Source organism: Argentina silus (genome assembly GCF_951799395.1).
Source record: "Argentina silus genome assembly, chromosome: 17".
Taxonomy (NCBI): Eukaryota; Metazoa; Chordata; class Actinopteri; order Argentiniformes; family Argentinidae; genus Argentina; species Argentina silus.
The window spans coordinates 3,193,113-3,219,982 of NC_139671.1; the positions used below are offsets into that span (position 1 = coordinate 3,193,113).

General features: G+C 43.6%; 1 protein-coding gene across 4 annotated transcripts in view; it reads left to right on the top strand.

Annotated features, from left to right (window-relative positions):
• The first annotated feature begins 566 nt into the window (after positions 1–566).
• The window catches only part of daam1b (dishevelled associated activator of morphogenesis 1b), a 43,830-nt gene continuing 17,526 nt past the window's right edge, over positions 567–26,870 (top strand). For 2 of the 4 annotated variants that reach the window (XM_083688367.1, XM_083688369.1), the window contains exons 1-3: positions 10,329–10,753; positions 20,932–21,202; positions 26,045–26,134. In XM_083688367.1, coding sequence (XP_083544493.1) covers positions 21,017–21,202; positions 26,045–26,134 — 276 coding nt within the window. In that variant the 5' untranslated portion in view covers positions 10,329–10,753; positions 20,932–21,016. Of the gene's footprint in view, positions 627–10,328; positions 10,754–20,931; positions 21,203–26,044; positions 26,135–26,870 lie in introns of those variants that run through there. The other 2 variants (XM_083688368.1, XM_083688370.1) reach the window with 2 other exon arrangements.

Here is a 26,870-nt window from a genome sequence, read left to right on the forward strand (position 1 = left end):
ATCAAAATCGCTTAATGTTATCAGACTAAATGCATTTTCTCCAATTTCAGGAATGATATTGACGCCTCGTGCACCTTCTGCATGGCATATTATTCTATTTATCTGTTTTATGATTGCTCCTTTACTCAAGTATTTGGTCAGATGTTAATAACTTCATAAAAAGTAAAATCTGTCGAAATCTGTCTCTCTAAAATCAATATATTATTTTGGTAATGCAAACTACTCAGTCTGGGATTACTGATGATATTTCCATATGTAATCTTTTTCTAATTTCTTCTAAAAAAAAAAGGGTCTCCTCAAAAAACAAATTTTTACTGTGTTTCCATATTAAAAGCAATATATTGAAACCCTGAAATCTAATCGCAAACCAATACAAATATATAACGTGTGGTTGTGTGGATTATAAAGTGATGATATCTTTCCTCTGTATGTGATTTAATATACTACAATTCCCAGAGAACTGCGTCTTATGAGCATGCGTATTGGCTGTTTTATGTAGTCAAAGAGGATGATGTCACGGGCAACCACGACAGTTGGATCCGCAGTAGCACCCTGGGATGATCAACCAGATATGGTTTGCTGTTTGCGGAGATGGATGTCATTATAAACATGTGCCACCGTACGAGGTAAGGGCTCTTGAGCAGTTCTTTTATGAGTAAATGAGGGATACAAGTACATCCGTACAGCCTCTCTAATACGAACAGTTGTATTGTGCTGTGTTTTGCGAAAAGACTAGTTCATTTGAACACTGTCTATATATAATGTAAAATATTAATATATAAATAAACCTACTTAGAATGGTCCTCCTTAAACTCGTAATTTTTGTTGTGGTGCTTGTTGTTTTACTAATGTCTACAACTGGGACAGTATCATATGACATAATTTCCCTCACACAACTGTTGTTTGGGATGCCAATTCTTTTGACATATATAGCCATTTGCACCTTCTTTGCGAGTCCAGTTTGCTTGTGTTGTGAATGCCCAACGGACTTAAGTGGGTAAAGTACAATTGTTGTATTTAATTGTACTAGAATTATTTATTGCTGTCAATCGATTGGCAACTGCTTCCAATGTGACGCGACTCGACGCAGTAACCTCGCAATGTTGTCGATGCCGGTGTCGCGTTAGATAGTGATCCCTTGTCAGATAGGGTTCCTGGTCTGACAGAAAGTTTGTTTTTAACAGTAATCTAATAACAATTATGGTAAAATAACAATGATAGTGTCTTACATTTATGACAGTAGGTCCTCCAAAGCAGTTTCATGATGACGATTTGCGGTTCTTGATGATTATTAATGTTATATTACTCAACTTTTGCAATTATGATTAATTACTTCCTCAGTAGTGATTGTCAAGTTATACCCTTGTTCATCACATTTTTGTAAATATTATAAGAGTGATGTTGATATTCATATGCACTTTAGATCGGCTTTATGAATATAATTATGTATTCAAAATGTGCATACTTTTCATTTATTCGTCTGTAAGATGTTGCTGATGCTTCCTATGAGATATCATTGATTGCATCTGTAATCTTATATCAATCAAGTTAAAAAAAATTACTTAAATCAACAATGTTGTGTGTTACATTTATGCCATTTAAACATTTAATCACGCCTTTATCCAAAGCGACGTACAACAAAAAGTGTGTAAGTGTTGTGCCATGAGGGCCCTTTTCTTTGTGGTGCTGAGTATATCACAGCTGTCAAGCTGAGGCACAGGTGAAAGAGTGTGGCGCGAGTGGTATAGTGTGATGTGTGTGTGTGTGTGTGTGTGTGTGAGAGAGATGTGTGTGTGTGTGTGTGTGTGTGTGAGAGATGTGTGTGTGTGAGATGTGTGTGTGTGTGTGTGTGTGTGAGATGTGTGTGTGTGATAATGTTGGATTTCACGGGTCTGGCTGAATGATGGTGGGGCCCAGTCTCAGCTGGGATCATGTCTGCCAATAAGAACTACAAAGAGAAATAGGAGAATGTGAGGCATGTGGCAGAGGAGTCTTAATTATTTCCGCTGGTGTTGGGGGTTGTCCAAGTGCCCTGAGACCAGCACACGTCACGGGGGGCTGCCAGAGCAGAGCCCCCTGCTGGGATCAATGAATAGACGGAGAGACGCATGTGGGCTGTTATCACTCCTCTGCAAACCGGCGCCTCAAATGAAACATCAGCAAGTATTTTTATGGGCTCTGCTTGATGCTCAAGATAAGGCTAATCCAAGCCTTTGTTAAGTTTGATTCAGTGAATACTTTGATAAATGCCACACGTAACTGGCCTATTTGTTTTTTGCGTGGAAGCAGATTGCAAGACTGACGCGGATGCAGATCGTTGGCCTGACTTGCGTTAAGGTGTTAAGGTGTGCCCTGATAGACATCCATCATATTTCTTTCACCCCTCCTGTGTTTTTAGGCCAGTGCAGCTGGAAGGAAGAAAGGAGATGGAGGCACTGAGGTCTCATGGAAGGTGACATCAATGCACAGTGGCTGCTAGGTCATACAAGTCACTACCTTGTACTACAAATGCACACACAAGCGAACACACAGACAACGCTGAGTGTTACAGTGTGTCTGGTCCCCTCCCGTGCTTAGGGTCGTTGTCGGCCCGGTATTCATTCATTTCCGCTTCCGACAGAAGGCTCATTGGAGATTCTCTCTTTCAAATCGGGGGCTCTAGAGAGCTTGACCTCTCTAGGCTGAGGCCCAGTTTTTAATAATCAATACCCCTCTCTCCTTCTCAAGTCCTGCATCGTAACCAGGAGGCAAAAACCTTTGTGGTTCATGTTGTGTCAAATGATATTAAACTGGCCTGTTTGGAGAAACTGAAAACCGACTTTATACAGACCTCCACGATCCTTAAGGAATCAGGACTACAGCCGGTGATCTCTGGTCCACTGGCATGAGGCTCAGCAGGCTACGGCAGCTATATCAGTGGCTTAAAGTATTCTGCAACACTGAGGATATTCCATTTGTAGACAATTTTGACCTGTTTTCGGAGAGACCGGGACTTTGGCTGGTGCCTCCATTGAGTGTGTCCCCGCTTACAATACCTGGGCATTTGGTTTGACTTGACATTTAGAAAACATACAGAGGAGCTTGTTAAAAAGCTAAGATTTAAGGTGGGCTTATTTTATAGGAATAGATATTGTCATTCCCTGAACAGCAGAAAGTAGATTGCACAATCAACCTTTATGCCAGTGCTTGATTATGGTGATGTGTTGTTTTGTAATTATCTAGATATTGTGGACAGGGTGCACAACATTTAAAAAATGATGTACGAGCTGTACTACGTTATTTTGCAGCATGGCTGTCTTGTGACAATGGATCGCTGTCACTCTACTATCTGGAGGGCGGTCATGATTTAACTACCTGGCCTGGGGCCCTATATTTTGTTGGCTGGATTTTACACCAGCTGAACATCAATTACACACTAGCACTATTGTTATACGCAATTATAAAAGACAGAAAAATCATATTTTCAGAAGTATTGTCTGTTCCGGACTCATGGAATAATGGCTAGTTTATTAGAATACGATTCAGAGTGTGATATAGTCTACCTATAGGTAAGCCGATAGCTTGTAGTGCTACCACAGTGTGCCACAGAGTATGGCACTGTAGCTAATGCTGCCGCAGCATAAGAGACACCCCATATGGCTCTATCATACCCTGTGAGATAGGATACTGTTGGGCGACAACAATAGGCCTGTGTGGCCGTTTGAACGTCCCACTCCGTGCAGTGTGCTTCACTTGGGCCAGACAATGGCTTCATTTAGCGTCACTTACGCCCTGAGGCCCGGCCTGTCACCATGGCGTTGCTGCAACACCCCGTCCTCACTCTGTCTGGGGGACTGTCGGACCAAGCCCTGCCCACACCTGACCTTGTGTGGGAGAACACAGCACTGTAAACAAAGGTTAGGTTGTGGCTCCTGCCACGTTGTACTAGAATTCACAACACCTAAGGTTAGTAACATTTAAAATGTTTACATGTACGGTTTTATACCCAATTGTCGGATAACCTTTCTTTCAATGTAATCTTTCCTGTCTGTTTATGGTCTATTCATTATAACCAGCTGATAACAATTCTGTCAAAGCTGTTCCCTTATACTCAACATGTCCTGAGAAACGTAGACATGCCTGTTGTCCGATACTTCTGTAAATAGAGTAGATATGGGAGGCTGTCGTCATGCGGGTGCAGTTTGTTTTTTTGTTTTTCTCCCTGCTCTCTGTCTCTTCATCACTGCTGAAAGAAGATTATGCACCAAGCCAGGTGACTGTAATTACCTCTGATCTCCACCCTGCCTCACACTCCCTCTCTCCCTCAGATTTGTTTTCTCCTCTCCATTCCTCTGCAAGCTCTCTATCGCCCCCTTGTTTTACCTCCCTACACTACAGCATGTGGGCTCATTTCCTCTCAAGGAGCCAGGCCTGCTATAGGCCAAGCATAGAAATACAAGTTCAGTCATTTTATGCAGTACAAGGGAATTATTAACTTGGTTATAGACCAATTTTGTAGAGTGACTGAGATGATGTTGTCCCATCGATTGTGATTTTTCCTCTCCACCATTCAACTTTTTAGATTTTTGTCCTCTCCCCAGGCCTCAGGGTCGCATTCCTGAGCAGTTTTGTTCCTCTCCATTTGCTCAGTTTGTAATGACAACCTGTTCCACAATTACATGAACTATTATCCGTGCATTAAGATGGACTCAATTCAACTTACTGAGTGATTTGTTGATGACATTTTTGCATGTGTTTGTGGTGTTTTCTTCATAATTATCCAGTAGCTGCTCTGTTTAGTTGGTCTGGTATGTAATTAGTTGTTGTCTGGTATTTAATTACTTTTTTGAAGTAGTTGTAGGTATTTGCACTTTCTTGCCAGAGCTATTAGCTGAAACTGGTTTCCTTGCTCGATGTTTTAGTTCAGTGGTTTTCAAAGGAGGACTACTGCATGCCTGGTCATGAACCAAAACAAAGTTATATACACAACACTGGTAACCTGTGTATAGATCATGAAACATGCAGTTCAGGGGATTAAGATCATTTTCTTGGGCGAGATAAGCAGCCTTTGTACTCCCTTCAGCTTGTGACTTTATAGGCCTATAGGACCAAGTTGTCCTCTCTGATCTTATCATTTACAGACATGTTGACGTTCATTCTTCCGCACGGCGTACCATCCATTTACATTTATGGCATTTAGCATTCTGGATGAGCTGCAGAGGCCCGATGGCAGAGGCAGGGAGCCCGGCCAAGAGTGCATTGCAGTAGTCAAGGCGAGAGATCACAAGTGCTTGGACCAAAAGTGGTGCTGCTAGTCTGGTGAGGAATGGACGTATCCTTCTGATGCTGTAGAGCCATAACTTAGTACCATGATGGAAGGTAGACAGAGGGGACAAAGGTCAGGTCCCTTTTGTTTTCTTCCCAGCCTCTTCTATGTCCCTTGCATCTCTAAAGGTCTTTAAGATTATCCAAGGTAGATAATTGTAGTTGTTGGGCTGTAACCCTAAAGTTTTAGGTGCAATCTAATGTCTCCACCTGTGGCTAGGTGATGACATTCATTAACAAATTGATGCTCAAACTAAAACACACATTACAAGCAGACCTTGCTCCATTAAAATCAAGCAATGCACAGTTTCCTTGCCTTAGTCCTGTCAGATTCATATTATATATATATATATATATTAACAGAAATGAATCTAAAGATTGTCCCTTATAAAGTAACATACCCAAAAGTTCCTTGTGTCTTCACTCCAGTGGTTTGTGCCAGAGGACGTCCCGACAGACACAGGCCTTGCAGTTGCACTCTATACCTGACTATAAATATACTACCGCAGAACTGGGTGACCTACAGTATGTTTTTTTGGGCCACTCTGAACTTCTTACAAATATGTCCTTGAGTCACAGACAAGCTGTGCTACTTCTGTGCAACTGTATCATCTTCACTGGAAAACAAAATACAGCATTTTAGGCTTCTGGTTGGGTAAAACTGCTTTCTTTCTCTGTGGGTTAGGGTTAGGGTTACACATCATCACAACGTCATTTACAGATTGCACTGGCCAAAGGGTTAAACGTTTGTTAGGTGTTCTCTCGGGGGAGCTAGGCTATATAGTACCTTATTTAATCAAATCAAGATTAGCATTTGACTTGCATCTTGTGATGGGGGGGGTATCTTTGTTAAGAGCACTTTCCACCCCTGTTCCTCTGCAGTGCCCAGTCACAAGTGCCTATTTTAGGTGTCACTTTGTCGCCTAGCACCAGTGGCATGGCCAGAAAAGAGAGCAAGAGCCAGAGCCAGGCATTAAAGTGAGGCCTAGACTACCATGGTAATGAGAGAATGCACATTTATAATGGATGGGGGATATTTGGAGTGTATAAAAGTTCCCGGGTATGAAGCTATTGACTTGAGAGAGAGAGAGAGACTGGTGGCCAAAGTTTGGGCTGACAGTGAGTGCTCTCCATGTACTGTAGCAGCACTGATCCAGACTACAGTATACACTGTATCAGTGATATTACATACCACTATTCTGGTATAAGTTTTCCACACTTCCCTCCAACCACTAATAAACACAAAACACGTTATTAACACATTTGTAGAGGATGTACAGTACTGGTGGTATGAGGGACTATCCCTGACCACTGCTGTGCCCATTATAATCGTGGAATGGCTAATTTGCCCACTCCCCTTCAAGCTCTTTGAACACTCCCATTTACTGATCCTCCTATATTGGTGCACAGTTTGTGTTGGTCGGAGCAGACACATTGTGACACCAAATTACCACAGTGATCTTTGCACACACGTGTTGCTGCTGCCTGCCACTGTTTAGTGGAAGCAAATTAGAGCCCTGAGTCTGAAATTAACATGCATTAAATTAAGATGCTTTCCTACTGATCTACACGGGCTACTGCACACTTTGAAAGTAAAGACAGTTTCTACTAATTGAATTCTAATGAACTGCTGTAAGAAGACCTGATTTGCATGTGGTATACAGTGCGCTCTGAAATGGTGCGAACTGTCATTATTGCACTCAACCTAATTACATGTTTGTATTTGAGCTGTCTTAGAGGTGCCACAACAATGTGGGTGTTTACTTATGCTTCCAAATTCAAATGTCTCTTTATTTCAAAAATAATTCCAAAAATGATTTGCAATCATTTCTCTTTTGCATTGAAAGTGTCCAGTAGGCTGCGTAGATCAGTGGGGGAAATCCTGATTCAATGTATTTTTCAGACAATGCTTTGGTAATTTCCCAAATAATAGTAAAATACCAATGTTCCGAAAGTTTAGAAATGTGCCCTTTGCTACCCTATTGAATGGTGTTTACATTAACTGTGTGTGTGTGTGTGTGTGTGTGTGTGTGTGCGCGCACGTCTGTTTGGGCTTTATCTTGTCTAGTGTTGTTCTGTAGCTGGCTCAAGGTCTTCTTCTCTGATGTGGTTCTGGTTTTAGCTAACCTTATCAGTGACCAGTGGGCAGGCCAGCTCTGCTGCTCTACCCACACCTAATACTGTTGCTGTGACTGGGAACACAAAGTCCACCACTGCCTATAGCATAGCATTTGGGTGAAATTTGTGCAGAATTTTTTGACTTCTAAACCTGCACAGGTATGAAAAAAAAATGTATGACCCAAATTTGAATCCTCATACTGCTCCCCGTGTGTCTTCAAACTACACATCCCTCCTCTGCTGCAAGTCATCATACTACCTCCCATGACGCCCCTCTCACTGCCAGCCCAAAGCATCCCTCCATGGGAACAGGGCTGTGTGTTATTCCAGCTGCAGTCTGGCCTTTTGAGAGGCAGCGTCCCAGAACTAGATTACTCTCTGTTATCCATTCACTACTGGGCATCAGCTTAACACATTGGTGACTACTGAATTGTATTGTTCCAATACGACTACGGCCCCAATTCAATCCAGGATATTGCAAACACACAGTATGTATTGTGTGGCAATGATAAATTGCCAATGATAAATATAGAGGGTAATGTTCTCAACACAACAACGTTTATACATTTTAAGTGAAAGGTTATGGCTTGTCAAAAGCCGCAAAGTACATGAAATTCTAAAAGAGCACCACCACCCATAACTTCAACTATGCACAAACAATATTTTCCAGCACGTAGCTTTGATACCGGCTATAGTGCAGTATGTTGGTCGACTTACTTCAAACAACATGTTCACCGCTGGGCAGGTTGCTTAGGATTCAAAGCTTCTCTCAAACAACCTAATTCATACTGTTAGAGTATGTTGTCTCCCAAGATGGTGATTTACATTTTGCATAACAAGATACAAGTTCCATGTATTGCCACACAACCTAGGTTGGTGCAGATAACACAGATAACACAATATAGTCCAATGCACTGTATATTGCACTCGGTGCATGTAACACAGCATCCTTATCCTCTCAATCACTGTTACGTGGTTATGTTTTGGGCACAGTCACATGCCTTTATGACAGGATAAGATTACCCTAATTACCCATATATCATGTAAAGATTTTCCTGGACCTGTTCTATGAGTCGCTGTGTCACAAAGAAGAAACATGGTCTGTAAATATTTCCTTATTATAATAACCAAGTGCTTTTTCAGATCATTGGACATCCCTTCGGTGTCAAATAATTATGTAGCCATAGTTTTAATGTGTATCTGTTTCACAATTAGTCTGGTTGTGTTACAATTAGAATAGGGATAGGCTTATGTTCCATCATATACAAATAAATGATGTGTGAAAACCAGCAAACTTGTACCTGCATCGGCGTTTCCTCAGCTTTTTGTCTCAAGCAGTGGCACAAAAGCTTCCCAAATCAGCATCCAGGGTTGACTTGTAGGACTGGTTTTAGGTAGGGTACCTGCATATTCTTCTGTATGCAGCCGGACCACTAAGGGTTTGTACTACCACTCTGAAGAGTATGAATTAGGCAGTTTGAGAGAAGCTTTGAAGTTGTTTTTCCCCTAACCAACCTGCTCCTTGGCATTGTCTCGCCTGAACTGTCTGTCTTATAAGTCGTAGAACGATTCTTATCGTAGAACGATAAGAACGATTCTATATTCTCTATAGTGCCGTCACAAAGGAAAATCAATCCAACGCCCATTGCTTTCAGTGACGGTACAATCTACTTCACATACAATCAAAACTCAGTTAGAACCTTTATAGTAACTGGCGACTGACGACACAATCCCGTTAGAAAAGCAAAAACATTTAAGAACTAGGTTTATTCATAAATATGACAGTGGCTTACATGTTTGGATACAAAACCAAACTTGAGGCCACCCTAGGCGAGGAACACGCAACAACAGGCCAGTAGTACCGCGGTAGCGACATAATGAGCCCGGCCCGATACGGCAAATGATCTCCAGTCACACACCTGTGGATAGCAAGTACATTTCTCGTTTATCGGGCATAAATGAACGTCAGGGCATACATTGCTATCCTAGCAAAGGCACCCCTTTCAGCATTGTCATTATGATTATCTGCCTAGCTTTCACATAACGTAGCTAGCTATAGATCGTCCCTTGGTAAAAGCTTGGCATGGGCTAGCTGTGATGGTAACGTTGTTAGCTATGGGTAAAATGAAAATAGTTGTTATCACACCCAAACCACATCGTGATGCTAAACTTCAACAGTGACATTCAACAGCTGACACTGCACAGCAGCCAGCGGCCGTGTTCTCTGTTGTTGTTAGAAACGTTCACGTTAGACTAGCATTCATCAAAACAGTACGCATTTTGGACTTCATACGTAGACATACATTGTCTATGAGAATGTGAATGCGATATATTCTACATTTAATAAAAACGATTTTACCTACGACCTTACCTCGGCCTCGGTGCACTGCTCTGAGATATTACCTGACTGTAGGTCTGACTAAGAAAATGTCTTAATTTTTATGCAATTTTTTTTAAGGTACCTGGTAAACTAACACAACTGAACTAATTGTGTCAATATTCACAGGATGTGTAGACATCGCCACGGTGAGCAGACAGGCATAACATTCGGTGTTCAAACGGCTGAGAAATCAGCCAGGGTGATTTGAGTACAGTTCAGGCCATAACTAACAAACTCCAGTGAAGAAGAGAACAGCCTGTCCTCCGCAGGTGGACCCACAAGCTATCTCTGTTTGTGCCACACACACACCCCTTGGCTTTGTTGTCTCACAGGCCTTCTCCAAACAAACCCTAAACACTTGAGCAAACCTAACGGAGGGGGGAGGGCGGTGGCCAGGCTCCGGCTCCGGCTCCATCCTATGAGGGTTCTGGGTGTCGAAAAGGGGTGTGGTCTGGAACCAGTAACATCTGTGCCTCCCTTCACCCTCACAGCGCCAGCGGCAGTCTAGTAGAGCAGAGGAAGAGAGGGAGACCATTTGTTTCAGCAGATCCTCCGGAGTAGCAGGGAGAGGCTGCATTAGCCGGCCGGCTGGAGAGGGGAGATCAGGAATGTCAGCTCGTACCGTACGCTGTTTCCCTCCCTCTAACGGGCATCTGTGGAAATAGGCTACACCAAACTGGAGCTTTTCTTTTGCATTAATATGGCATTTTTGAGAGCCCTTGGTAATAGCAGTCGTGTGCCTTTTTTAGCGGCTTCAATCCTAGGTTGAGATGCAATCGTCCTGAAATGAAAGCCTGTCTTTTTCGAACAGTCTTTTACTCGTCTGCTGTCGCGACGGAAGCAGCTCCGTACTAATGTGCGTGTGTAAGAATTATCTTACTGCAGCAACGTGGAGTCTTAAAGGGGATGCTCTCCCTCGCACACAGCAGATCGTACTCACTTCAGTAGAGGGTAAGCAAGGCTGGATATTCTGCTCTCCTGCATAATGAAACACAACGGCAGCGGCTGAGTCTGACACAGTCAACGAGCCCTGTCTGCTATCTCTGCTGATTGGAATGTGGGATGCTTGCATGTGATTTTTTACCTCCGTGGGGGGACTGGGCTCTGATTGTCTGTTAACCCCTTAGTGTGATACATACTGTATTTTACTCATTGGGGGAGGTGTGCGCGCGCGTGTGTGTGTGTGTGTGTGTGTGTGTGTGTGTGTGTGTGTGTGTGTGTGTGTGTGTGTGTGTGTGTGAAATGTGAGAGTGTCTAACGGGGAGGTGTCTGTTTGGAAAAAGGGTTGTCATAGTAAGGGTGGGGGTTCTTACTATTTTTAAGGAGAGAGAGAGAGAGAGAGAGCTGTCCTCTCTGTATGCGGGGAATGCACCATAATGACGAGGCCTGTCTGTAGATATGGTGAGGTGGCGGTGAAAAAATGCACACACGCAGGCACACACCCCAATCTCCCAGTCTTGGAGTCAAGTGAGGAGAGTGTGTGTGTGTGTGTGAGAGAGAGAGAGAGAGTGTGTGTGTGTGTGTGAGAGAGAGAGAGTGTGTGTGTGGCAGAGATGCTGGCGTACATTTCTATCCGAGGGGGAGTGGGGCGGCGCAGATAAGCAGGTCACTGACATGTAAAGTCACCTTGAAAAGAAAAGAGTCTCTTCACTGTGTCTCTCCCTGTTTCCCTGGAATGGTATTTTCCACTCTTCTGATGCACGCTATCTCTCTCTCTCTGTCTCTATTTTTCTCTCTTTCCTCTTAATTCAATTTGCTTTATAGGGATAACCATGGGAAATGCTGTCGGCGTAACTATGAATAGTTCAACAAAAGCTATTAAAGAGCCCCGTCTACAGTGTAACCATCCGCCTGTGGGCCCTGGAGCTAAGCGTGGAGTGTTAGTTCATGTCGTCAAGCGTCCGAACCCCCAAACATTTGAAAAAGAGTTGACGATATGATTTTGATAGGAAAGTTGGTGCAGAAACCGAAAACACTTTTTGGCATTTTGAGAATCCATTGCCATTGCAAGGGCTGTTGTGACTGTAGATACATGCCAGCATTTTCCCAGCAGAAAAAAATACCTTGATCCACAGGTATAGAACTGTTAGAGCTGTGTGCACTCATTGCTGTTGTGTGTGTGTGTGTGTGTGTGTGTGTGTGTGTGTGTGTGTGTGTGTGTGTGTGTGTGTGTCTGGCATTTGGAGAGGGGGAGTGGGATGAGTGTTGGTTTGATTCAGCATTAGAATTTAGCTGCTAGGTTAAATCATTTAGCTGCTGCACCCATTTTTTCCTCAGTAGGTGTGGCCCCTGCTTAGGGGGTGGTTGGTTCTTACAAAACCGTTTGGCTTCCAATTCCTAATTCCTTTGTTAATTGATTTTGTCTGGTGAATTAGGAAGAAAATCCTATTTTCTCCTGCAGACAAATAATAGAAGATTAAAGAAAAAGATAATAGTGGAGGGTGCAGCTTAAATCGTCCAACGAGCGTCCGTCTGTCATCCAGCCAAGGTTGCCATGGCAACAGTTTTTTTTTTTTTTTTTTTTTTTTTTTTTTTTTGCTGAGTAGTGCAGGATAACCGGGAGAGATGCAGTACACCAAATGCACATGACCTGTTGTTGGGCAGTTCAAACCTGCCACTGTAAAGGAAGTGAGTGTCAATTGGCCTTTTTAAGATGTTCTCTAAGGGTCCAGAGTTCAAAGTTCCAAGGGTTCTCTCAGACTCCACCTCCTTTCTCCTTCTTCTTTGCCCTCTCCCTGCAAAGGCCCCTGGGCCAACAGATACACCCACCCAACCAGGCATGTTTGGACGCTGCTACTGTCCCTCCCAACCCTTCCCTACTCTCTGCTGAAAATGGTCCTTTGCCAAAAATTACACAAATACATTTTTATGAAATATGAAGTCATGAAGATATAATGACAATAAGCAAACCCCATGTTTCTGTCCTCCAGGACTGCGGGCGACCCTTTTCTCTCTGCGAGTTGGAATGTTAATATCTGCCTGATACGTTATACTTGCAATTAATCTCTTGGTACATGTCAAGTAATGCAATTTGAAGCTGTTATTCTCTTATTGATGGCACCTGACATCTACAACATCCTTTTTTCTCTGGTCACTTTTGTGTTACCTGTCTGTACTATAAATGGCAACTCTATTTTATTAATGACTGATGACAACAGGATGTGTATTGACTTTGGCATACAATTTAGACACTGCTCTGTTGGGGATGAGAACCTATTGTATTGGAATAGGCGATGGGCTAGCAAAGCAACCAACGCCAAGTTGTTGTTGCAGTCGGTAATGACCTATACACCACTTCCAGTGTTACATTCATATTACAGAAATATTAACACTGAGTGAACTATTTTCTGGGAGTCACCAAAGAACCTCAGGCCAGCAACACACTCCTCAAAGTAGTTTATCGCTTTACCGAACGCTTGCCCCTGCCTCTTACCTGAATTACCTGAAGGGCCGACCTGAAAAAAGAGTGAACATGTATCGCTAACGTTAAGAGTGGGGGGTTGGGTGCACAGGTCTTCCTACTCTTTTATCTCTCTTCTTTCCGTCAAAATGGCCCCAGTCAGGGGAGTGTGGAACTTGATCCCCTGGTTGGGTTTACCCGTGGCCCCGATTGTGTTTGGCAACGGTAGGCATACACCCTGCCCTCCCAGTGGAAGAACACCAGCATGCGTGTAGTAACGTTGTTACTGTGTACTAGAGCTGCGGACTCCAGCCTTGACTGAGAGGAGTCTCTGGTAGTTATGGAGCCGTCGTTCATTCCGTTCGGCTGGTGTAATTTAGGTGACGTGATGATGCTCGATTGTCTCGCTCCACATCTCCACAGCCTTTTAGCCGTTTACCAAATGTGTTTTTCCACAAAAGTTCATTGAATTGGTGGTATCGGAATGTATTCTCTGGTCAGGTTCAGAAGTAATTACAAAGCTGACTAATTGGCCTTAGTTGTATCCAGTGTATCTCAGTTGTAGTTCTATGTGCTTTGAGATTGTTCAAATGAAAAGTGCTTTACAAATAAAATATATTATTATCATTATTATTAGTATTATTAGTATTGTCATCCATCGAAGCTTAGCCAAAGTCAACTCTGAGTAACATTTCCTTCCTCTCTCTCTGCTAATCCTGTAATCTGAGAGGGATCTCGGATGCCACTCCCACGAGCACCCGGGGCCCTTGCCCATGTGACATTCAAGCTTCAGAGACACTGCTCTGCTATCACATCTACACACGCACACGCACACGCACACACACACACACACGCAAGAACTCAGTGAATTCTCTGTTTAAGGGTCAGTGTAAAGTGGTAAGGTCTAACCCTAAACTCACAGGGGACTCCCATGTAAAGAGTTATTGTTTGCTATACTGTACTAATCTGATTTTAATCCTGACGGACAGCATTGCAGTTATGACTAGGCTAAGCACTTGTGTGTGTGTTGAGCTAGGGCTCTTACTTGTTTGGCTGAGCTGCCAAGGGTTACATCCATATTCAACCTAGTTCGCCCATACAGCATGTGTTGATTGAACTTTGCCTCCGTAAAGCTGCCTTCTGTATCAACAGAACACTATAGGGCTTCTCAGTAGTCTGTGCTCTCTTCCGGTCCCAGGTTTTGATCTTAATCAGCCTGCCCTAAACGTCTACTACGGAGATGGTGTGCAAAAAGGCCTCAAAAATAGGAAGGTCATTTATAATGTTTGGTAGCATAAACTAAGGGTTTCGTGAGGTAAAACATGTCTATGATATAGTGTGCATGCGCTGTTTATGAATCATACAATTCTGAATTCAATTTGAATAAACTTGACAACTACTCCCAGAATGAGCCTTTTAAGGTTTTCTGGTGAGGGATGCCATCTGGTACAGGAGGTTCACTCACATCTGACCTCAATACGCTACTGTTGGTGGTACTCCCTCAAAGGTTAAATTCCTGCTCCTAATCCAAGTTTGGAGCCAAACCTTCTTTCCAATTGAATAAAATCAACCTTCTTGCCAAAAAAAAAAGGCTAGAGGACAGGGTGCAGCAAGTATCTGAAAACCCTTAAAGAACTAATCAAAATAGGATGCCCAGGGGAGCTAATTTTGGGCACGCCCAGGCGATATGAAATAAGCACGCAAGGGCAAGTTTGCACCTGTCACAAGTCGGGTATCGGGATATATTATGGCTCAAGCTATAATGAGGCCCTGACGCACACAAGTTTTAAAATAAAATAGAAATAATAAAAAATATAACCAGTATAAACTAATACTGATGAGGCCCTGACACACACAAGTACAGTATAAATAGGCCCTGCACTTGGGATAAGAACGCCTTTTGCACCGGAAATGGTTATTGACAAATTGACAGTAACCAGCTGTCCTCTCCATATCTCTCTACCCTTAAAGAGTGACAAGTGTCTGAAGCTTGAGCAGGGCAGGAGATGAAAGAAAGAACACCTCAAACCGAGGACGATAGAGAGGACGAGAGGAAGACAAGACGGGGAGGGCCAGTAAGTGAGGCGGTGTATGCTGCTTGTGCAGAAATGCTAAGCCGAGAGTCTCAAGAAGCTCTTACTGATGACATGGCGGTGAACAAGCAGCTATTGAGTTGTGCCCCTTGTGTTTCCAGCTATGATTTAGTGTTGTTACTTGGATTCTCTCTCTGTGTGTGACTCAGCACCCAGCAAGGACAAACGGTCGGAGGGAGCTTCCACTAACTCCACTGAGACTGAGACAGTTGTTACATTTGAGTTGGGGGCTTGTTCTTTACCTCCAAATATAAACGGACTGTATTTTGGTTTATCAGCACGTTTTTCAAACAGGTGTGGCAGGTAACATTGACTACAAGTCTATCAACTCCGTCTCACGTTTTTTCGGACGTGGATTTCACACCCAGGTTGTAGCAGACCTGTTCTCTGTATTTCTTAAAAAATAGCACCCGGGGGTTTGTGGATATTTTACAGTTCTCCTCTTGGTATGGCTGTGCAGACAAAAGCAGACACATCATTAGCCATCAGTTTAAATTCTGAGTTCACCTACATGTAAGTCAGTGAAGTCAGTAGCAATCTGCAGCTCTCTTTAATGAAAAGGGTACAATTGTATGGCTTCAAATGGTCAGAAGGCTTAGGCCCCTTCCTGTTTAATGGAAGGCTGAAGCTGCTGGTAGTCTATTTGGGGAAAGTCAAGGATGTGTCTTAAAGAACAGTCCATTATATGTGTTTATTAAAGGGGGCTGCTGAGTACTCTCTGTCTCTCCCTCCCTCTCTCTCTCGTGTGGCCATGGGGCTTTGAGCACCCTGTCTATGTCTTTGCCATAAGCTATTGCCATGACTACTGTTATTGATGTTTGACAAGTAGATCTGCGCACTGTTTTGCTTACTGAGCTTTTAAGTGAGTAGCCAGATAGCTAAGAGCTGCCAAGACCTAAAACAATGCCTGTCACTTTCGTGGAGGAGTACTCCAAATGTGTTCTTTCTATTGAAAACAATGGAAAGTTAGGGGTAGCCACAAAAACAAGCTCTGCTCCTTCTCAGGGTTTTACTTACAAATAAGATGTCTCTTTGGTCTCCTGATTTTCCTTCCCAGTTATGTTATGCTTACTGCAAATAACACTTCTGTTCCCAAAGAAAAATGTAACATGACAATCTTCAAATGGCTGATGGCATTTTTTGATTTTGAGTGAATGTTTTTGGACACACTATTGTATCAGTGCTTGCGTGCATGTGTGTGTGTGTGTCTGAACTGGTCAGAGACACTTTGAAACCCCAACTACCTCCTTTGTTTAAACCACAAAATCACAGGCCCTTAGGTCAGCTGAGAGGTTGGGGAAAAATGAACTGGAGCAAAGAGCTCCCTGCCGCAGGGATGGAGATGATCAAATATCTAAATGTCTTAAGTCCAGAGGTAGGGTTCCAGAGACTATGCAGAGGGACCGCAGGAATGCCTTCTGGATGCTTTTTCATGGCTCATACAAGTCCTCTTGCCTCCTGTTCAGAATGGAGTCTGCTACAGAACGTCCACCTGCACACTTGGTGGTCCTCCTCGACAAGTGATGAGCGTTTGCTTGTTGTTGCTGCAGTGCTTCTGGCCCACCCTCTCCTGGCCCACCCTCTCCTGGCCCACCTACTTCTTGCCCAGACAGATCCCTCACTGTGTGCAGCTCCACTCCTGGAGACCATTTGGCAGTGCTGGGCCATGGGTAGGGAAGCGTGGTGACCCTTGACCCTTGCACAGCGAGGGACGCGGCCACACCAGATGGGATTCTTCTCCACCAGTACTTGTCCAGTGTTCATGTTTAGGGTGTCCCACACCCACACAACAACCAGACTGTATTGGAGGATTTGAAGACTCTTGAGGACCACATCTGGTCGGTCTGTGGTGGACTGCACTAGAAGGAGGGTCTGTGTTTTAACAGTGGTAGATATCAGTGAATATGAATGGGATCTTCTGAATATTTAGTTGTATCCCTCCATGTTCCTCAGTGCTTGAACAATGTGTGTATTCCTTTAAAAGGTGCTAGTCAGGAAGACTAGACTTGACAGTAAATGTAGCCTCAAATGATGCTCAAAACAACATTGGTTTCTCAACAAATTCTATTATATATCATAGACATGTACGGCTATTTGCATGTGAAAAAGCTGCATAGGACACCTTTAAACACTGTTATTTCTGTCTCTTGCCAGCAGCCTGACCCTGACACAATGGGCCTCATGCAGCAACATTCTCTTAAATGTGTCTTATATTTTCTCTTAATTTTCTGTTAAGAGAAAATATAAGAGAAGTCAAAATCTGTCCCCAAAATCAAAGAAAAAGCTATTGAATGACATTGCATGAGAAGGACATTACATTTGAAGTTACATATGAAGTTACATATTGTTTGAAATAAGGAATGCATCCTTTTTGTATTTTATGGTTTAATTGCTGGATCAAAATACTTCATAGAATACAGAGTATTTGTCGTATGTGGTCCAAGCAGAGCATCTCACTCCTTTGAGTTGAAGGTCACAGGAAACCACCAGAGAAGGCCACCGGAGCTCTCTGAGGGCGAGGCTGACAACAGTCTGTTGGTCTCTGAGGAGGGGCAGCTGGGAATTCCATGATAGCGTCAGATTTGCCTGGGCTTTAAGTTTGAGCTGTTCTCTGGTGTGCTGGCGAACTGTTGGGCATAATGGCCAGGATGGCCCTGGCTCTACCCACTCCTCACCCATCTGAAATGTCTCCATCTGCCTTCATCCATGCTTTGTCCTCACAAACCTGCTCTCCTGGCTCCACAGAGAGACTCTCCAAGGAGGGGTGAAATCCTGTTGTGTTTTCCCATGATCGCTCCCTGCCCCAAGGGCTAAGCAGCTGGGCTGAGATTCCATACCGCCATCCTCTCACCTCTCTGCGATTATATAGTGCACTAGGCAGGTGTGCACTCGCTGTTTCTGTAGGAGGAACACTCCCCCAGTGGATCATTAACATGTTAAACTGAGGGGTCAAAGGTGTGTGTGTGCAATATGAAAGTTGTGCTGAACCCACCCCAGTAATGCTGTACATTTAAGACAGCTGACGCCTCAGAGGCAGACAGACGCTATGGATAATATTGCCACAGAGAGTAGCTTGGAGTGCACATGTTTCTTGCGACATGTGCAGAAACAACAGTTAGCCAATGCGATGTGAGGCATGAACTGGGTACGGCCAAGTGCTAAGCTACCCAGTGTGTCGACACACTGTCTTCTCTGAAGTACAAGAGTGTGTTTCAGCATATCAGAGTGAGGTGGTCACCTCCTCTATTTGGGACCCTCAGTGGCCACATAGACTTTTGGAAGTCTATGAATGGGGGGGATTCCTCGGAAGGAAATGGATTTTAGTGTAATGCAGCTGTCTTTATTTAACGTGTTATGAATGAAGGGTGTAAAGGGGGTTTAACTGGCATTTTTCTCTGTCTGCTCTTGCTCTCTCTTGTTTTCTTTGTGAAAACTGCTAGACATACAGTGCCCTGCGTAGGTATTGGAACAGTAAAGCATTGTTTCTTCTTTTGGCTCCACATTCCAAACATTGGATTTGAAATCAAACAATTACTATGATTCTCTTTCTGTACACTTCAGAATACATTCTGCTGCTGCCATCAGCAGTTACATCATCAATTAGGACAAATTAGCCAGTACTAGTGGCAGCTATACATGCCCTAACATTAACACCCCCTCCACCATGTTTCACAGATGAGGTGTTATGCTGTAAATCTTGGGAAAATCCTTTTTCTCCAAACTTTCCACTTGCAGACCTCCACAAGACCTTTTTCCAGACCTCTGTAGGCTTTTAGGCACTTTTTAGCAAGCTGTAAACGACCATCCTTCTTTGAGGATAACTAGTGGTTTGCACCATGCAGTGAAGCCTCTGGTGTTCGGCTGGTGACGTTTTCTGCAGATAGTAGTGTCTGACACATTCACGCCTACCTCCTGGAGAGTGTTCCTGATCTGTGGGACAGTTGTTGTTTTTTGTTTTTCTTAATTATGGTGAACATTCGGTCATGCACTGTCGAAGTCTACCTTGGCCTACCAGCCCGTTTGCGATTGCCGAGCTCACCAGTGCTTTCTTTCTTTTTTTAATGATGTTACCAACTGTTGACTTTGCTAAGTCTTTGGCTATGTTTGTAATAGATTTTTCAGATATTTCAGCCTCATAATGGCGTCCTTGACTTTCATTGACGTCTCTTTGCTCCTGATATTGACAGACATCAATAGCATACTCCAAAGGCAAATGCAAAGCATAGAATCAATACTACACATTGACAGCTTTTTATGCCTGCACAAATAATGTGACGGAACACACCTGACTAACCAGAAACACCTGTCAAGCCAATTTTCCAAAACCTTTGATGTCCTGAAATAGGGAGACTATGTATCTGTCTGTCTAATTGAGCAGTGCTTCCCAAACAGTTTGGTGCCATGACTTCATGACCCACCTAGTTTTTCTTATTGTCTTGTCACTCACCAAATCCACCAGACAAACGTGTCTCGTATCTCCTACTCTTGAGCTATGACGCAGAAAGAAATTGCGATGAATGAACAGTAGGTCCAGTCTCATCCTTTGTGATGCGCTGTTGTAATAGGGTCACGTCTCTTGGCACTGATGTCTTCAAACGTGTCATCAAATTTGACCCCCTTCACACACATTCTCTCGCCTCTGCCGTGGACATTTACGCTTGGTTATCACACAGTGAGGCTTTTTCAAAGCATTTTCTCCTCCTCAAACTCAGGGCATTTTTGTGTCAGGCCCAATAGCTATTGACTCTTTACTGTGGTGGTGTAACTGCCATTCTTTTGCTCCAAGGCTCTCTGTTATTTGTTCCATATACTGAAACATGACAGTACCTGTCCCTATGTGTTAATGTTTCTAGGTGTATTTTCCTGTGTTTTATGCGTGTTTTAGTGTTTTTGTAATGTGTGTTCTATCATTTTCTGATTCCTTCCCCATACTGTGTTCTCATCTGGCGTAATCAAACTGGATGTTCAAGGGGATCAAGTGGATCCTGTGCTGTGGATATTTCCTAGTTGTTTTGGAATGCAAGATGATTTATAGATCACATCAGTGATTCTGCACAGTTTAGACCTATCTTCTGCTGTTTAGACTCTCATTATTGATAACTGATGCCAGATTGACCTGGTTTGACCACAAAGGCCATCACTCACATCACAGTGCCAGGCACTCAGCATGGGACTCAACAGCCACCTGAATAAGGGCCACTCTCTCTTATTGTTTGTGTCCACTACTCTCTGAAAAGACTTTAGGACACACAAAACCATTTACAAATAGACTGCACTTATCACAGTCTCCCCAGAGAGAAGCCCTTGCTTCAGAGTGAGTGAGGGATGGAGGAAGGGAGGGAAATATGCTTCTCTAATCCAGACAAATAGTCGTGTAGATTTCACCCATCGATCTCTTTTGTAATAAGAAAAGTATCTATGCCCTTAGTTTCACACTGAAATATCGCCTTTGTGATTTCCTTCAAAAGGCAATATTGCAGTATATAAATCTCTCTCATCCTCCTGAAAGCTTTATAAGCCATCTTAGTGGGATGACTAGAGAAAATAACTGTGCCCTTTGTTATAAAAGCATGTATACATTGTGTATTTGAACATACTTAAAAAAAAAAAAAAACACTCCCTTTTTGTGTTTTCAGGGTTCCCTGACAGAAGCCAGACCCTGAAGTAGAGGAGGCAGAAAAGAGGCACAGAGAGAGCCTCTCTCGCCCCCTCTCCCCAGCCATGGCTCCCCGGAAACGTGGCGGTGGCGGCCGTGGCAGCATCTCCTTCATCTTCTGCTGCTTCCAGAGCAACGACCACCCTGAGATCACCTACCAGTTGCGTGAGGACTTTGCCCTGCAGACCATGGAGCCGTCTCTGCCCATGCCGGGCTATGATGAGCTGGATGGCATGTTCTCCGAGCTGGTGGTATGTCGCTACGGCTAAGGTTTCCTTTGGTTCAGCTGGTGGCATGTCGCCAACGCTCTGGGTTTCCTTTTATTTCAACTCATGCAACCTGTCCACCACGTGGGCACCAAAACTTTCACGACAAAGATATTCTAACTGGCACTCCCACTGGGATGTAATGGTCTAGGTGCTTTTTGTGCCTAAATGGCACCCGTTGACGTTCTAAAAGTGAAGTTTGCTGCATCCGTGTCTCTAATCTCACTGATAAACATGCCTTGGTGAGAGCAAGAAATGTATTTAGCAATGCGCAATTACTACATTGCGAAATTTGTATTTCTATAGTTTTGTTTTTACGAAACAAAGTCTTACAGTTTGAGCTTCTTCGAGAGGCAGCAGGATTTGATTGAAGCACAGGCTACCGCCGTCTTAAATTGACAGATATCTTGCAGGAGGACTGATGTCTTGCACTCCCCTGAGGCTTAGTCTAATATAATACATTTATAGATGCACTCATGCCTTGAGTTTGTTGGTGCAGTAGCGTTGAGACAGATTCTTCTGTGGATTGTAGAATACTGGATACTTAAAACATTGCACTGAAAAGTTATAATGCCCATGGCCATAATCTGAGGTTTTGAGAGAGGTACATAAACACTGCTAGTAGCTCTACCTGGCCCTCTCATAGTCTATAGGTGGATTGTCCGCCGGAATACCTATGCAGTCCTTTCAGGCCTTCACGCGTGCCGAGGGAGTAGGAGCCAGGGGTTGTATTTTGGTTTCGTTTGGACTGCCATTCTGACTCCATCTCTGTCTCTCACACCCCGGCTCTCTGTCACTGCCAGCCTATGTGGACCTCCGGCGTAGTTGCCCCACTAATGTGGCCACCAGATCGATTTGCACATCAATTGAACCCATTGAGAAGCCATGTCTTGGCAGCCGCCTCCTAAATTGCTTGTTTTTGTCTGGCCTGCCCTCCCCGCCTCTCTTCAGCCTCCATTGAATAAGTGGAGTGTGACTACAAAGGGGGCTTCCACCCAATAACCGCGAGTCTCCCCTTTTGCCAGATTAAAACCCCATGTAGTGTGAGATAATCTAAAATAAAGAAAAAAGAAAAAAGGACATGTTCTTACGGTTTTGAGCCTCTGTTGTTGCGAAGCCTCAAATGGCCGCTGCACTAATGCGCTAATATCGCTGACCGTGCCTTTCATTTGACCACAACTGAGTGGTTCTATTCCTGTACCTGACACTAGCTGCCCGTATCTGCTCTTACCCAATGGTTTGGATGAATAAAGTGCCGCTGTCACCAAGACAGCCATATAACCCGTCCTAGAAGTCTGATTCAGTGTGATTCAGTGTGAGTCTACAGAACTGCTCAAGACAAGCTAAGGAACGACTTTTCCCCTTTAAAAGGGGAAACGCATAATGACGGTATTGTCATGTAACAATGCAGCACACAGTATCCTCGTAGGAAACTGAATCAATTCCATGCAAGATTGAGATGATGAGGAGCGCTATTCTGTTGTCATAATTGAATTCGGTTTGCATGCTATGGCCACAATACGTTTCTCTGTCCTTTGTCATTGGAGTCACTAAGTTGAATCACAGGGCACATGGTTTTAGCTCGCTGCCATCGGCCTATTAAATAGCATTAAGCCTGTGCTGATATGCATTAGGCAAACATGGGGGGGGAGATGGAATGAAAATATTCTTCGCTGCACAATAGGACTTTTTTATGTTATGGGAGGGAGCTGCGTTCATGTGGGGATTTCCCAAAGACTAAGGCCCGGGGATCAGTTGCATATAGTGGATGTCTGTGTGTTTGGTGAAGTGTGTTTGGTTTCAACTGCAGTGTGTCCCAGACAGGGGGAGTTGACAGGGGGAGTTTATTTTTACATATTAATATATACAATTACCTCCAAAAGGCCACTTGAATTTGCGATCATATGAACAGTTCTGAATGGTAGCCTTGTGTCGGTTTCAGGATTCTCAAAACAGTATACCCCCAAAGTACCTGCTACACCGATAATATTTTAATAACGTTTTTTTAATTTTTTTATAAATTCCTTTTAAAGTGTAACCGCAACCCGACTCTGAACACACCCAACTCTGAGCACACCAAGACACTGTAAACGTACGGTGTCTTGAGTTACCTCTCAACAGTGCAATGAATATAAGGATAGGAATAAAACAAAAATAGAATAATAACAATACAATACACAATATAATATCAAGTAATAACAGGGCGTGACTGGGGTTTTTTAATGATCTTTCAGGCCTTCCTCAGAGACAACACAATAATAGCACATTACAATAGTAACACAACACAATAGCATATCTTCACATCTCTCAAGCATGTATTCAGATTCAGAACAGTTTGCTTCTCGGTTGCCTTGGACTATGGTCCATTGGAACTAGTTAGGAGAAGCCTATCTGGTGAGGTCATCAAAAGAGGCTTCGGCCCCCATTCCTAAGTGGCTCCAACTCGTCCCTGCCTCACAGCACCAACTCACCAGTTACTGTGGCTGAAGCTCTGATAGCTCTGGTTTCCCTTAACACACCATCAGTCATAACAAAACATGGGAAGACTTAAGGGCCTGAACATATAAAGTCCTCCTAAAACCCTGCTTGGGTATTAAGAGACTTAGAAGAGCCTTCCCCCCCCCCGTTTTTCAGCAGGTTCCCATGGCCATTAGGCTAACCCGTAGGTTTCTACCCTCACCCAGTAGACACACATGACGAATCACAGTGAAGGTCAGATGTCTCCTGGAGACTCTTTTATTTCTTAGTAGCTCCTGTGCCTTGGGTGGTGGGACTGCAGGTCTGCCAAAGAATGTGCACACTGTGGGTTACAACAACAATGCAGGTACTACTTTAACAATTTCACAGGTCCGCCACGGCCCTATATGAAAAAGCACTCCCCAAAATAGATTGGAGGGAGTTTGCACCATATTTATTACTCTAGTCCTTTCCTGCATCCACCACAACATTGACATGGGACATTGTGTGGAAAGTTGAGCGGGTTGGCTTTTTGAACGAAATACTCATGACATGTATACTTATTTTAAAAGGACACAACCGTATCTAACTTTAGTCATATGCAAGTCATTACTCCAGCAAATGTTTTCATGACTTCACAATGGCCTATACTGTAGCAGATAAAGATCACGGAGAGAAAAGGGAACGCTTTGTTTTGGTTTGAACGTGCTGTTGTTGTGATTCCTCAGAATGCTGATGGCTGCTTTACATGCATGAAAAGCAGTTGAACGAGGGCACATATCTGGGAGAGGGGGAGGAATAGGAATTGGGTCAGTGTTTCGAAGGAGACAGCCAGTTTGAGACGGACTGACAGCAGCAGTAAACAACAGCCTGGCATTGTTGACACTTTGTTTACCATCAGATGGAAGAAGTGGGTTGAAGGAAAAGGCAGAGAACAGTCTGCAGACTATTTTCTGGTTAATAATATGCCATTTAGCTGACGCTTTTATCCAAAGCGACTTACATTGCAGCGAGTGCGTACGTTTCAGTATATATGGTCCCAGCGGGAATTGTTGTTGTTATCAGAGGTTTGTGGCAGAGGCTGTGGTGCCTGGTGAAAGAACACTGTTGTTTTGCACAGTGGGGCAGGTTTCCCTCAGGACAGTCATGAGCACAATTTTGCTCTGGCTCCCAAATATTGACATGCTCTTACTCTTAAGCGGGTTACACACAGGAGTGTTAGCCGCTAGGGGGTCTGTTCATGTTCAGTTGAAGCTGGGTGGCGGGGGTGAGGGTTCCCTAAGCGGGGGTGAGGGTTCCCTAAGCGGGGGTGAGGGTTCCCTAAGCGTTGCCATCAAAAAGTTCATGGGTGAGCGATGGTAGCACAGCAGTATCGCCACAGCAGTAGCAATTCAACTTGAATTTTCCACAAGTTTTATTTGAGATATTTCACCGTGGCAAAACAACCACCAGGGGGCATTCTAAAGAATTGGCAATGTGTTGTGAAACAGTAGCTCATATGTGCATCTCCACTTGCCACATTTGTGAGCTGGTATTCATTTTATATTTTATTGTCATTTTAATTGTTAATTGCCTTTCATTCTTTGTTTGTTCCATACTCATGTGGCCGGACTTGCTGTCTATTCTAAAAAAAAAAGTCCGGGAGAGATTTTTTTAACATTTTGAGCAATGCTAGAACGGCTCGTAAAATATCTAGGTTCTGGGCTAAGGTCAAAAAGTGGTCTGATAGGAAAAACTAAGACTTCATCAATATCAATACCACACAATAGAACTAAATTCAGAGTATGTTGATGGCAGTGGGTATGTAATGGGACAGAGCAGCATTTCTTCTTCTTTTGGTTTCTATACTCCAAAATGGTATTTGTGTACATATTGGTTTCACCATTAACATTTTTGGGAGACATAGTCCCCCTGTTTCAAGCCAACAAAAGTGATAGATTTACCAAATTTTAGCACTCATGTTTTGTATTTGGTCAACAATCCTTTGCAAGTCTCCTCTTCAGCAAATTAAATGCATGTTCGTCTGTGACGGCCTCTACTCATGCAAGTTGACTCGAAAAGCCTCGATAGGTCGAAGTCCTGTACATGTAGCTGTGTTCTGTTGGTGTCAATTTATGATAGTTATTTTTAGCCTATCTTCAAATGGGCTCCACATTTAGACTTTGTTCCCCGTTGAGATGTCCAAAATGAATGTTATCTTGTTATCTCGCCACCACAAAGTGATTAATAAGTGATTGTGTGGAACTGTAGATGATAGATCTGGTGTATTTTTAGGATACTCACACTGACTCATGTTTCTGCTTCTCTCTGTCCGTCTCTCTCTCTCTCTCTCTCATCCCCCATCCACTTCCATCTGTCATGTTTATACAGGATGAACTGGACCTCACAGAGAAACACAGGGAGGCCATGTTCAACCTGCCTGCTGAGAAGAAATGGCAGATCTACTGCAGCAAGAAGAAGGTAAGGTAGTGTCCTGGTGTCTCCAGGTGTCTGCGTACGTACTCCGGCTGGGATTCAGTAAGTTGCAAATAATGGCTGTCGCATTGCTCTTTCAGAAGTGCGTAGCAGTGTGTTCTGGGCGGAGGGATGGAAAAGAAAACATTGTTGTTTTGTGAGCACTTCTGTGGCCCAGCAGGGTGCATAAAACCAGCCCAAACAACTGAGCTATTAGTTTATAGTTGCCAGTATGAACTAATATTTGTAGACTAGGCCTACATAGCCTAGCGCTACTTTAATTCATGTGGATTCATACATTTACTTTGCTTTATTTGATAGCATCATTTAAAAGCAGCCCACAGAAAAAGTCCACCCCACACAGTCAACAGGGAGATTTTGATTGGCTCACCTTGCAATGCTCCCCTTCCCAGCCAGGCGTAGTGGAATAAGCTTATGTCACTCACTCGCTCCCTCCTTTCCTCCCCTAACTGGTGTCAAACTGTGCCTGTAATAGCACACCTGAGGTTACAGGTCACGATTCGGTTTGCAATTTCCTCAAACCTCCGACGATCGGATGTGCAGATGAAAACAACATTTTCTGCTCCCGGGCGGCAAAACAGCTCGGCCTGCAGCATCTGCCGTGTTCCAATTAATGGCCTAATTAGGAATCGTGAGGAGGCCTGCTACTGCATCTACAAAACAAGTCCCACAAATGCATGTGCCCTCAATAGGAAGGGAGAAATGCTTGCACTTGCTTTTT